Source organism: Malaclemys terrapin, chromosome 10 (genome assembly GCF_027887155.1).
Source record: "Malaclemys terrapin pileata isolate rMalTer1 chromosome 10, rMalTer1.hap1, whole genome shotgun sequence".
Lineage (NCBI taxonomy): Eukaryota > Metazoa > Chordata > Testudines > Emydidae > Malaclemys > Malaclemys terrapin.
The window spans coordinates 80754336-80768234 of NC_071514.1; the positions used below are offsets into that span (position 1 = coordinate 80754336).

The 13899-nt window shown below is 48.8% G+C and overlaps 1 protein-coding gene across 5 annotated transcripts in view; it reads right to left on the reverse strand.

The window, feature by feature from the left end:
* Positions 1-6945: 6945 nt before the first annotated feature.
* TOM1L2 (target of myb1 like 2 membrane trafficking protein) overlaps positions 6946-13899 on the reverse strand; it is a 67321-nt gene continuing 60367 nt past the window's right edge. For all 5 annotated transcript variants that reach the window (XM_054041913.1, XM_054041917.1, XM_054041916.1 and 2 more), the window contains one exon: positions 6946-12430. In XM_054041913.1, coding sequence (XP_053897888.1) covers positions 12282-12430 — 149 coding nt within the window. In that variant the 3' untranslated portion in view covers positions 6946-12281. The remainder of the gene's footprint in view (positions 12431-13899) is intronic.

A 13899-nucleotide genomic window follows, 5' to 3' on the forward strand; every position in this document is an offset into this window, starting at 1 on the left:
GGGAGGGGCGGAGCCCCCGCTTCTGGCTCCGCCTCCTCGGCCTGATTGACAACCACAGCCTTTTAGGGCAGGCGCACCCTTCCCCCTCCCCCAGAGCGGGAGCCTGCAGCGCCGGGGACCCGTTGCTTGAGGGGAGCAGGCGGGGGGTGCCCCAGGAGGAAGCGGCCCATTGCAGCGGCGGGATTGGGTTTGGATTTTGGAGGCAACGGGCAGGGCTGTTGGGTTTCTGGCGGGGTTGGGCTTTCGCAGCAGCACTTCTCGACCCTCCTCTTCCCAATGCACCGAGCGGCGTCCGCTGGGGACCCCCGCTTGGCTCGTCCGGGGGAGTCGCAGTGGGAGCGGGGCGCAGGACCCAGCACGCCTGGGATCTCATGTCATGGGGGTGGTGCTGCATTTCTTCCTTTGACTAGGGGTACAATGACTCCCCCCCCCCCCTCGCCTCGATATACATTGCAATGTTGCAAGTAAAAAACCGCCCCGCGTGGCTGATTGTTGTCTAATCTTCTCGGTGGCTGCAGCGCAGAGGCTCCGAAAGAGAGAGATATGCAAGCGGAGTTTTTCTCCCCTCCATCATAGCGAGCAGAGGTACAAGGCTGGGTTGGGAATCTGCTTCTGCAGGAGGCTTCCCTAGCCCGATCTATTCTGCCCCCCCCCGTCCGGTTATCCACAGCAAAAAGCCCCCGGGGTTAACTGAATGCAGCCACAGGCTGTCTCGCCTACCCTGCAGCCGCCTTTTACTAGGAAAAAACCGCCCTGGAATTGCTACCCCCTTTCTGTTTGCCATGGAGCAGGGAGAACACACACCGCTAGACGGGCAGGAAGCATTCTGGAGGCCTGGCTTTGGGGGAGAATAAATGATCCCTGTGTGGAGTCTGCAGCCTTCCCTTGTCCTTTTTCGACTCACCCTCTAGGAGGTTTATATCTGGTTTAGAGAGAACTGCTGTGAGGAAAGAGACCCAGAAGAAAGTAAAAGCCTTCCCCAGCCATGCCTGCCTTTTAGGGACTATTTATTTTTACCATGTGCAGCCCTCTCCGAAGAGAGATCGATTGCAGGGTGGCAACCTAACCCTAGGTTTTTGCACAGCTCTGCAGCATGATTTGCTGGTACAACTCCCCCCTCCCAGACAGCTAGCAGTCTTCACAAGGAGGATAAAGAGGAGCTGCAGGACTCCAAATGCCTGGAAGAGGTGGATTAGGGACAGTGCCACCTAGCTGGCCCCAAATCTCAAATAAATCCCTTATGTTATCACGAAGGGGAGTCTGAATTAATAGAGGCAACAGCCCAGGAAGACAGCATCATTAGTCTTCCCAAAGCTTGTCTGAGAGACTCTGCAGAAGTCAATGCTCAGATACACCTACGAGCAAGAACCCTTTGGAAGGAGACTTGTTCTGAAGCAAGAGGTGGTGGTGAACAGGGAAAGTGGAACTCTCCTGAACAGGCCTAGGGCTGTGTTTCTGGAGTGTGGTTACCATGGTGTAATCTAAGAAGATTATATCAAGTCGGTGACATTAGTAGAGCCCTGCCAATCTACCGCTGTCCGCTTTAATCTCTGCGGATGTCCGCGGACGATGTTTTCGTATCGATCCAGATACAAATTTTATATCTAGAGCCCTGCAAATCCGCAGATACTTGCAGATCATGTTTGCAGATTGGATGGGGATACAAATTTTGTATCCGTGCAGGGCTCTAGGCATTCACACTTGATGCATGCAGTCTCACCCCATGCCTTGAAGGAAGGTCTAGAGGTGACAGAACTGGAAAGGTTTTTCATAGGCACATGTCACGAGTCTCTGCCTAGTTCAATGCCTGGAATGAAATCAGATATCGTTTACTATTCTGCAGCTTACCTCTTTGCTGCTATTGGATAGGGCTCAGGTAATCAGGCTGACCCAAGTGTGCATAACAGATGTTTTCACCCAAAACCAGGGCAAAGGACTTAGAAGTATCTTTCAGACAGGGCCATTGTTCCCAGGTATGACACAAACCATCAGTCATTCAGTGGAAAGTATCGAAGAACAGCCCCCTGCCTCTGAAAGACGTGACTAGCTGGCGTCCCTCCATGCACCCTTACTCCGTTGGTAATGAGCAGCCAGGCTGGTGCTCCTAGCCCTCCAACACAGTCTAAAGCTAGCCGTAAACTAATGATATTAATGCAGAGAAAGAAACCTGCAGGTGCCTGCCTGTCTCCAATCCAGACAGCATCTTTCAGTTTGTTCCATGTTTTAAACACAAGCAATACATGATGGACTCCTGCCATAGAATGTGGATGGAGCTCACGGAAAGTGGAGGCCTACACACAGAATACCCTTTCTTTCTACAGCACCTTTCAGCAGAGGCTTGAAACTGATGCACAGAGAGGTATGGGGAATTACCAAAGGTCAGTGGCAGAGATGAGAACAGAACCCAGGAGTTCCAACTCACCACTGTGCTCTAAAGTCTAGACCACACTAATCCCTCTGCTTCAGCCTCTTGGGCAAAAGGCACAGTAGCGAGCATTACGTAATAGCTTTTCCCTTCTCTGATGATCAAGGGTATAGAACGGCTTCCATATGGGGAAAGGCTAAGAAGATGAGGGCTGCTCAGCTTAAAAAAGAGACAATGAAGGGCAGGGGATATGATGGAGGTCTGTAAAATCATGAGTGGTGTGGGGGGAAATGTTTTGTATCCTTTCCCACAATACAAAAACCAAGAATCACCCAAGGAAATTAATAGGCAGCAGGTTTAATACAAACAAAAGTAAGTACTTTTTCTACACACTTCACAACCTGTGGAACTCATTGCCAATGGGATGTCGGGAAGGCCAAAACTAGATGAGTTTATGGCAAAGGTCCATCAATGGGTACTAGCCAAGATAGCAATCGAACCCCATGCTTGGAGTGCCCCCACGCCTGCCTACCAGAAGCCAGGAGGGGAAGACAGGGATGGATTACTCCAAACGCTCTGTTCTGTGCACTCCCCCTGAAGCTCTGGCACTGGCCACTGTTGGATACAGGACACTGGGCCATTGGGCTGACCCAGTATGGCTGTTCTTATGTTCTCTTTCAGAGAATCTCTTACTGTTCCTGAAGTGTATCCCGGGGGGGTAGTAAGAGCTTCTCAGGCTGATCTCGGACTTACACGGCACAGGGGAAAGATTTGGAAAGATCAGGAGTTATTAGCCTTAAAAGATGGTCATGAACATTTACTGGTCCACACACACAATCTAGAGTGGCTCTCCACCCGGAGGAATTACAATGACAAGTATCAGAGTAACAGCCGTGTTAGTCTGTATCCGCAAAAAGAAGAACAGGAGTACTTGTGGCACCTTAGAGACTAACAAATTTATTAGAGCATAAGCTTTCGTGGACTACAGCCCACTTCTTCATTTTTCCTGTCCCTCAGAAAGCTCCCTGCTCTGCAGAAGCAGAATTTTGCAGGGCTCAGCCCCTGCTAACGCGGATGCGGCCTATGGCAGGATTCTTTAGACCCACACAAGCTTCCTGAGGGGCCCGGGTAGAACAATACCAACTAGAGTGGAGAAGAAGGGGTTAAAACAGGACCAGGCTCCATAGGCGGGGCCGCGTTTCCGGTGACCAATGGGCTACGATCAGGGGCGGGACTCCGCCCCGCTTAAGTTTGGTTGAGAAGCAGGGAAACCCCGCCCGTAGAACCAGGGGGAAGCAGCCAATGGGCGAGCCCGGCCGGAGTGGAGTGATTCTGCATCACAGCTCCGGCCCGGCTGCGATTACGTCATGTACATGCCCCAGGGGACGCAGCAGCCGGTGCACGTGGTTCAGAGTCACCCAACCTCTCCCCTGAGTGCGCTGGGCGGGGACACAGCCCAGCCCAGGGCCCAGCTGGTCAGGCTCGCGCTTGCTTGGACAGGGTTGGAGAAGTCAGTTGGAGGTGCATGGAGAACTACCCGCCCCCCCCAAGCCAAGCGGGGAGCAGGATGTGAGAGCAAACACCTGGGGACAGATGTCAGTCCCCGTGCTTAATGCACAACCAAAAGGCTCTCAGAGACGCCGGCGCTGAGCGTAGGGTGACCAGATGTCCTGATTTTATAGGGTCCCGATTTTTGGGTCTTTTTCTTATATAGGCTCCTATTACCCCCCACCCCCATCCCACTTTTTCAGAGTTGCTGTCTGGTCACCCTCGTGAGCGCAGTATGAGCCACGATGTAGAATAGAAAGTCGAGGTAGCCATGCAAGCTTTGCCTACGCAGCTGTTGATGCACCTCCATTCATCCCCTGCACTTCTGCTTTCCAGCCTGGAGTTCTATACAGGAGATAGTTCACTGGTTTGAGCATTGGCCTGCTAAACCCAGGGTTGTGAGTTCAATCCTTGAGGGGGCCACTTAGGGATCTGGGGCAAAATCAGTACTTGGTCCTACTAGTGAAGGCAGGGGGCTGGACTTGATGACCTTTCAAGGTCCCTTCCAGTTCTAGGAGATGGGATATCTCCATTCATTTAATTTCAACCCTTCCCATCCACCTCCCATCCCAACCTTCAGCACCCCCAGGGCCAGGGTCCAACAGCTCCACCACTAAATCTGGCCTGCAGCACACCCAGCTATTCCAATTCTGGGTCCCCCTACAGCTCCTCAGTATGCAGCAGAGCTGTAACAAGGAATTTTTGCGCCCAAGGCAAGGGCCGGCTGCAGGCTCTTGGGTGGCAAGTCCCCTTAGTCCCTCTCAGAGGGAAGGACCCGCCACCGAATTGCTACTGATCGTGGTTTTTTTTTTTCTTTCCCCTCTGCCCAGCTTGGGGGGTAGAGCTGTGCCCCTCCACTTTGCAGGCTCGAGGCAAGTGCCTCACCTTGCCCTTGTTACAGCACCGGTATGTAACGTCCCTGTACTTCAGGCCTGAACTCCCTAGAGGACTTTGCTAATGCACCTCAATCCTGATCTACAGTATCCCTTGCTAGAACAGTGTTGGTGCCTTTTCTTTTATAGGAGAATGTACACAATCAAAATATATACAGCAAACAGACTCAGGTGCCATGGGTACCCCCAACTCCCTCCCCCCATGCATCCCACTGTGGGCCTCTCCTGAGTAGTAACCGTCAAGCATGCTTGACTTAGCCATGCAGTCAGATGGGGATGGGATGGCACCATATGCACAGGGATTCGAACCCAGGTCTTCAGAATGAAGGCCTGTCACACCCCATACTTCCTATGGGGCTGTATTCTCCACCCAGACATAGCTTCCTGCTGATGTTTGTTTTGCATTCTAAAATGTGCTACCGCAAGTCCAGCATTTGTTGTTCAGGGAATGTACAACTTCGTGACTTTCATGCCATTTCTGCTCTGTCAGGCCACTGGTAGCTATGCACATTTGTCCTGAATAGAACTGGGCACTACAGCTCCTGCCAGAGCGTTTGACACACAAAGAATCAGGCACATGATCTGACTCACAGCAAACAAACCAGTGCAATGTTTGGAAAGGCGATGGGAGCAGCAGGGGATTGGCCCTGTGTGGCACATCATTTCTAAACACTCTTTGGCAGTAGAATGGATGAGTCTGAAACAACCATTGAAATTTCAAAAACAACAAGGAGTCTGGTGGCACCTTAAAGACTGAGGTTTTTACCCACAAAAGCTTATGCCCAAATAAATCTGTTAGTCTTTAAGGTGCCACCAGACTCCTTGTTGTTTTTGTAGATACAGACTAACACGGCTACCCCCTGATAATTGAAATGTCAGTTCTTTAGTTGGGACAAGCTTACTGTCAGAGGCATCAGTTATTAGCACCACTCACCTACTCTTGATCTAACCAGTTGGGAATGGAGGGGGGGAGAAATCAGCCCTTACCTTCACTACAGCTTTATTTGTGATATCTCAGAGTTATCCTGTTTCACTTTAATTCAGCGGCTTTGAAAGCCAACCTGCAGCTATTATGAGGGGAAATGCTTAATTCTCAGAACAGTTCAAGTTAGCAAACTCCATACTTTAAAAAACACCTGTTTAATTTTTTTTTTTTTTTTTTTAAACTACTCAATACTGCTTTTACTTTCCTGTTGGGAACTAGACAGCACCATTTCTTTCCCTGCCTGTTTGCATTTGGAAAACGTATTTCATGGCATTTCTAGTTCTACACTAGCAAAGTAATTACTCTTCCATTTACTACTGTACTGGGTATGCTGTCAGCCACCACAGAATGATACAAGTGGACACAGCTCTAGGGAGACAGCATTTTCAGCAGTTTACTGATCCCGTGCAGCCAGTAGGGGAAGTGCCCAGAATAGGTGTCTGGTAGCACTTGCATGGTGAGCTCTGTGGTGCAAGGTAGAAGACTCATTATAAGAAGGGGTCTACCTAGAATCCACAGCACACAAAAGGAACCAGACAGACGGGGGATTAGTAATGCCCTCTTGCTACTAGGTCACCAAATCAGATTCTCAATGAGTGATCATCTGAGGACCATCCAGTGGTCCTATGAAATGAGTGTGTTGTTTGGTACTAGGTGGACAGGTGTCACCAACACAACCGGCACCAATTTGCAGTCAATTTCAGATGCCAAGGATGTGTGGATTTCAATCTCCATTCTACTCATGCTCCAGGTCTGGGTCTGGGCAGTGAGGAGAAGCCTGCATTGCTGTCGCCCATATTATACCAGTTCTATGGACAGATCTTTGGTTTCCAGGTTGTCAATCCAACACCATCACACAGGAACTAGATCCACCTCAGCACAAACGCAGAGAACATCTCCCACCAGCGGACAATTTTAGAAGTGGGTCAAGTCTGAGAATTAGTGCATTTAAACCAACTCAAGATACCTGAAAGACGGCTTTGTACAATGAGCATCGTGTGAAAGGAACACTGGAAAGTCTTGGTGGGCTGATGAGCAACTCAAGGCAGCTATGGACAAAAATAAACGTTATCACTGGTCTGGTTAGGAAGAGCAGGAGGAAAGGAAAGCAAGACACCAGGTGTATCTAAGACACAGATTCATAGCCATCACTGTACAGTTCACACTAGTAGTGCTTTTATTGGAGTATTGCACATGCAAGAGCCAAACTAGAGAGATGATTTCTGTAAGTTAAGTATGGTAGAGTAATACACTTGGATCATCCTTACGTAAACACACTGGCTTTCTACATAAAGACAGCAACACATTTATTTAGTGTGTGTTTCTTCTGTTTTTACATAGTCAATATTTGTAACAGTTAAGTCCCCTTTCCCTACCCCCTCCCCCAAACAAAAAAATACCCAGTATCTTCAGTAAATAAATATTATCCACTTTTATCTGGAAAGCCTACAGCTTTAATATACAGAGACGCTATTACACAGGTTACATTTGTAGTGTTAATGGTAGCTCATAATAACATTACAGAATGAAGAGCTGACACTTATAAAAACACAGAGCGGGGTGTGTGTGTTTGGCATATGCTTGCCATTGACTAGGTGGAGACAGCAGGAGAGAGCAATGGGTGAGTAAAGCCAGCTCGCAGTCAAATGGAGTTTTGCACTTAGCCCAGATGGATAGTGCAACTGCTGCTTGTATGAGGCAGGGATGGCGAGGTTTTAAAGTCCCATGTCAAAGGGCATGTTGTGATCTGGACAACCCGCTACGTGTGGGAAGTTGTGGACGGTGAGTACAGGGGCAAACTGGTCCTACAGGGGTCAGTTCGAAAGGGACAGGAGCGGGTTATTAAGTGGACGGTAGCAGCACCTGAGTGCTTATAAATGCATGCAGGAATGGGGTTTTCTGCCAGCATTCTTCTACTGGGCCAGTCAGACAAAGGCAGTGGGAAGATGCCAACAGGATGCCTATGGCAATCAAAGAGTTACCTGCAAGAAGAATGCGATTTACCCACCGATTGCTTCATTATTTCCATGAAAAAAAAAAAAAAAAAAAACTGTCCTGAGTTTTGTTTTTTCCCCCCAGGACAGCCTCTGCAAGCCTTGGGGTTGGTACTGAGGAGGTAAACAAATACAGACCAAACTCAATCAGCTGAGCCCAGGGCTGGAGCCAACCAGCGTAACCCTGCCCCACAGCACATCCCAACAACACAGGAGGCCCTAGAATTTACAAGGCAAAAAAAAAAAAAAAGGTACATGGGAACACCACCATCTGTACCATCCTCACTGGTGGAAACAGAAGAGTAGCGAATGGGAAGCAGCAGATACAGGTCACATTGGCTGGGGCTTTCAAAGGAGTTGAGGAGGTGCACAACTCCCACTAAAATCCAACAGGAGTTGGGCAATTAACTCCTTCTGTGCCTTTGGAAGCCCCCGTCTAGATCTACTGCTACACCACTGGAGGAAACCAAGTCTCATCACTATGTCTGGCTGGGTAAAAGTCCTCCATTTAAGGTGGAAGCAGCTAGTTTCATTCCTTAAAAACTCCCTCTGCCTGGAAGTGTAAAAACAAACCTGAAATGCTGGCACCCGAGCTGATTTGGTCAATGTAATTTGGGGGACACAGTTAAAGTTGGCAGGAGAAAGGGACATTGGAGGCTACATGATGGTCCAACTCAGACCACTTAGCATACATATTCTCTGCCCTTTAAGAGGGACCATGGTAAGTTTTTATGAGCTTTTTCTCCCTTGAACCTTGCATACGTGTTAAACATCCTAAAAGTCTGTACAGCACATTGTTATCTATTACACTCGCCAAAGATGCGCCTGCAATCTACACGCAACGTTTAAAACCAAAACCCAAAAGAGGTATATTTAAATAGAAACAATTCATTTTTTACATCTCAGCACACAAGGAGTTAACAGATGATGTTAAAAAACACATTGGAAAGCATCTCTTGACAAAATAAATACTAGAACCTAGAATAAAGTATCATTAGAACTTACAACGGACCCCAATGTTAATTTAGTGTCACTGAGTACGTAGCTGTGATTTCTAAACACTAGGAGAAAGGCTTTCTGCTGAGCCATGCTGCTCTTCTGACACGTCCTTCCCCTTCACCCATGAATACCAGAGCCGTGTCAGTTCTCTCACTCGGGTAGAGGAAGCATTTACAATAAAGGGGTGGAAGAGTAATTGAGGTAACCATCTTCCAAGGACAAATGGAACAAGCCATTCCTTTCCTCAAAGGGATTCAACTGCTCCCCTTCTTGGGAATCACAATGAACAGAACGGAGAAGATGGGAGATCCTGATGCAGGACATTGGAAAGCTTCAGCAGTAGCTCTGACATTTACAACAGAGGCTGTGGGCTCGACTTTCAGACATTCCACTCAGCCTGATCAGTTTTGTTCCATTTGATTTTTCCCCTATCAGAGACTGCAGTCAGCCAATTAGCAGCTCGACAAGATCTTGCCCCAGGGACCAATCTCTTTCCAAGGAAGCAACTCTAGTTTATGCATGGTAGAGAGGGGAGGGGGGTTAACCCCTTCTTTCCCTGCAGATGACCTGTCTTTCTCAGGGGGAAGAGGACTCCACAGGAGATCTCCAATGGCAATATCACGTGAAGCCAATACCACTACATTTCATCTCCAAGCCTCACAGTGATCCCATCCCACTGGCCCTCCCCTCAGGTAACTAAGTTCTGTACAAGACCCAGATTTCTAGCTGAGCACAGCACATCCAGCCCTCACAGCTGGAATTTGAAGTTGGGGGTGGGGTAGCAGAGAAGAGGCAAAGGATAGTTTCATTCCCCCTGCTTAGATCAAGCCATCTCCGTGGCCTGGCACCAGTTTTGAATCCACTCGCAGGCAGGCCTACATTCTGCACAGCACAGGGCTGGTTGAGAACAGGCACATCCAGAGCAGGGAAGGACAATCTCAGCCCCTAAACGAAGAGGAATGAACCAAGGGTTGAGTGAAGCAATGGAAGGAGAGGGGCAGAGAGAAAAAGGGGGAGAGGAAGAGGGCTGCCTGGGGCAAGGGAGGGAGGTGGCCGCTGGAGAATGAAAGGGCGGGAAACCACGCATGCTTGGATGACTAGAGATCATACCACACACTCCCCCAAAGTCTTTGAGCAAGCTGGTATAGTCCTTCTCGGCAGCGCATTCACCAATCACACGTTGCCTGGCCTTCTATCCAACAAGACTTACAAGTCACATTCCTTCAGCTGCCATCACTGACAACCCCCGCTCTGTCTCTCCCCTTGCCCACCCCCCCTAACAATTCTCTTGCAACTTCCTGCTTTGCTCCTCTTCCAAGACTCACTGTTGAACAGCCCCGTCCCCAGCAGGCCTGTTTCAGAGATCGTAACTGCACCCAAGCTGCTCTGTGCCAATAGACACAGGCTGAGATGGCACTTCCCCCTCCCCTCTATAACTGATGCTCCAAGTCATGCACGGTCCTGTCCCGAGGTCTGCCCCTACTGGCAAGCTACATTTGTTTTTCAGAGTAAGAGTGAAAATGGACAATGCTGCTTCACCACTGTGTCTCTAAGACTAACACACTGCAGTGGGCCATTAGGGGACTGACAACGTTTCATGCATATATCACGGCCTAGCCAAAGCCTGAAGTACCCTACACGTGCAGGCTAATGGAGACTGACCAGAATAAAACCAATTTCAGATCAACATTCAGGGAGCTGGCATGGGGGAGAGAAGCATTAGCTACATCCAAATACTAGACTGTAAGAATGGTTCGAAGTGTGGTCTAAAGCAGGTGAGAGTGGCGCACACATAGCAGTACGCAGGGAAGTCATGACGTGCCAAATCAAAACGAAGCAGTTCGCTGCCTAAAAATTCTCGTGCCCTCAGGAACGATGACTAGTGAGTTGTGAGAAACAGCGTTCTAAGTGCAAGTGTGCTTAACTGATACAGCACCTCTGTTAACTCGGCTCTCAAGTGTATGGACTCTATTGTTCCATCTTGCGCCACTGGCTTGCTACCCAGGAATCTGTGCAGGGTATGTGAGGGGGTGGGCGTAGAGGAGAGTAGCATAGGACTATACTGGAAATGCTGGTCTCCACAAGGCAAACACACTGCAGAATCCTTTGGGGCATCTCCAAGGAGGACAGCATTGTTAGTTTATTCCTCTGACGAGCAGAGGGAACAGAATCCAAGCATGCAGGCAGAAAGGGGGAGGGGTGGGGGGACAGGCGCCTCTTAGCACTAGATGGTTGTAAGGAGGCAGAGACGGCAAAGGGCATCCCACCTGTCTATTTCACATTACATACAATAGGACCGCAGCCAGCCAGTGTTTGAGCCCAAACCTTCTAGCCGGAAAATAAAGAACTGCCTCTCCAATATGCACAGCCAAAGTGCCAGTTAAAATCTTTCCCCCAGTATCCATTTGTCTAGGAAGTCTCCTACAAGAAATCACAACTCTGGCCCCTTTTTCTGATGACCTACCTCTAACAACATTTCTGTTTTTACCCCTCCAGTGCTACAGGACATACCAGGGACATTCAGCAAACATGCCCCTCCAGTGTGGCCAGTCACACTCATTAAGTCTTTCAGTCCCATCCACTTGCATGGATGTTATTCAAACAGTTGAGGAGATGAAGGCAGCGCCTGCTTAGTATCAGAGCTAATTACTGGAGAAGTATTCTCCAGCTTGGGAGAAATGTAACGGTTTTAAAAAGGCACACATTCTAGACAAAATACTATAGGGGAAAAGCTCCCTCAATGAGTGAAATACTTCATACAATATCTAGTGTTACAATAGCCATTTTCCTATTCACGGCTCTGCTGGACAAAGCTAACAAATTGCTTTCAAATCAGAGCAAGCTTAGATCAACTCAGAGAAAAAAAAGCCCGTGAGACTACACACTGGAAGCACCAGAGTGGAGAAAAGCAACCACCATGTGGTACTAGGAGATTTGGGGGTGGAGGGCGAAACGTAACTTGTGAAGCACATGTTGAAAGGGAAAAGCTGTTGTTCTTTACTCTCTAAGCCTATTAGAAGCTGATAGCTTGACCTTTGTATCTAAAATTAAAATACATCTCCATTCCGTTTCAGTCAATTACATGCGGATTGACACTCAGACCGGCCTATTCGGAAGCACCTACCTGCAGAAGAGGGTGGTCCCTATGTAAGTTAAAGGCAAGGCTGCTCTCTCTACACTTTCATATCAACAAGGTAAAGAAATACTCATGCGTTTTAAAGGGGTTTTCAGCATTAAGAGTTGTTTGGATGGGAATTGGGGGGGGGGGGGGCAGGTTAAGCTAGTGCTGGAAGAACTGTGGTCTGGCAGGAGCAGAGCTGGTCTTTAATACAAAGGTCAGCTGGGGGGGGAGGGGTGTTTCAGAGATAAGCAGAAGAAGCAATTGATGAAACCAGGAGGGCAAGGGGGTCATGGTTAGCCAAGAACTGTGAGAGGACAATGTGACTGTACAGAGACATTCTTCCGCAGAGCACGGGGATGGTAGCCAGGAGTGCTCTTTACAGTGCGAAGAGGGCATCCTCTGAGCGCTCCTGCTTCTTCCTGCCTGAAGGATTCGTAGGAGGAGTGGGGGCCTCCAGCGGAGGAGAAGGTAGATTTGGGACCGTCTCGGCAGCTTTGGCTCGTTCTTCTAAAAATTTGTCAAACTCTGCAACGCAAAAAAACATTGAGAAGAATCAGAGTTAAGGTCGAACCTCTGCACGAATCTAGCAGTGCACTGACTGTTCTCTGGGTACGCACAGGGCAAGCAGAGCATAGGCACGATCACTGAACGCTTCCTCATGCTGCCCCTGCCCCAGTGTGTTCCATCCTTGACCCCGCAAGGGATCAGAGCTGTCTCCATGGGCCATCAAAACTTCTCATCCCTTTGGTGAGCTTGCCAACAAAGTGAGCAGCTGGTCCGGTTCCCAGAGCACAGGTATCCATGCCAGAGAATCCACTACCAGAACTAGCACAGAGACCCAAACGCATTTCACACAAGGCCCCCGGTACAGCCATCCGAGGGTAACAACTACTTATGGTCACCGCTGACAAAAGGGAAAGGCTCTGTACCAGTGGGTCTCAATGTTTTTCACTTTGGAACAACCTCCTCCCACCTTGCTACACGGGAGGGGGAATGCTGTCAATATGGGGTTACGAGCCCTAGGTTGCTCTGTCCCCACTGTCAATCCCCTGGCCAACCTTTTGTAGACACAAGCCACATTCACAAATATGGCTTCCTCATAAGGGTACAGATAGCCGGGGGGGGGAATAGCTCTGTGGTTTGAGCATTGGCCTGCTAAACCCAGGGTTGTGAGTTCAGTCCTTGAGGGGGCCACTTAAGGGTCTGGGGTAAAATCAGTACTTGGTCCTGCTAGTGAAGGCAGGGGGCTGGACTCAATGACCCTTCAGGGTCCCTTCCAGTTCTATGAGATAGCTATATCTCCATATATTATATTAAGCATCACAGTAATACAATTTAGTCAACAGAGTAGATCAAAACTCAAATGCCAGTCAAGGGTGCGATCCCAAACATAGGGAGAAATACCACCAAGTGCTATTCTTGTGGGTGGGGAAAGGGGGAGGAAATGAACATTTCCCACACTCCAATGGATGGTATCGGAGTCATGCCTGTCAATATTTATAGGTTCCCCCACCATTCTTATGCAGTTTAGAATCCCTTAAGTGAACTTTGCTCTCTCTCACACACTCAATTGCTAAGCAAAGCACATGGGCAAATCACGTGCCAGGATTGGTTTCGGAGCATCGCATACGGGCAGGAACAAAGTCTGGGAACACACAGTACAAGTGGGGCATGTCCAGGGAAAGTGAAAAAATTGCAGCGAGGGGGAAAGAGTTGAAAAGTTGGAGGGCATTTTCTTGGGCTTGTTTTTTGCTGAGCACTATATAGTGTGTCGCTCGTTACAGCTTTATGACATGCCGGGGCATGCTTCATTAACCCTCAACCTATACGTTAACTGTGGTGTCTCAATGAAGTTCGGAAATCAGACGCACTGTTTACATCAGGATTAACTAGTTAACACCTTGGAAGCATGGCATCTACCCCCACAGAATATGCCCCGACATGTCTTACTGCTCAGATATGGCCACTGCATTTTTTTTAAAGATTGCTCTCTT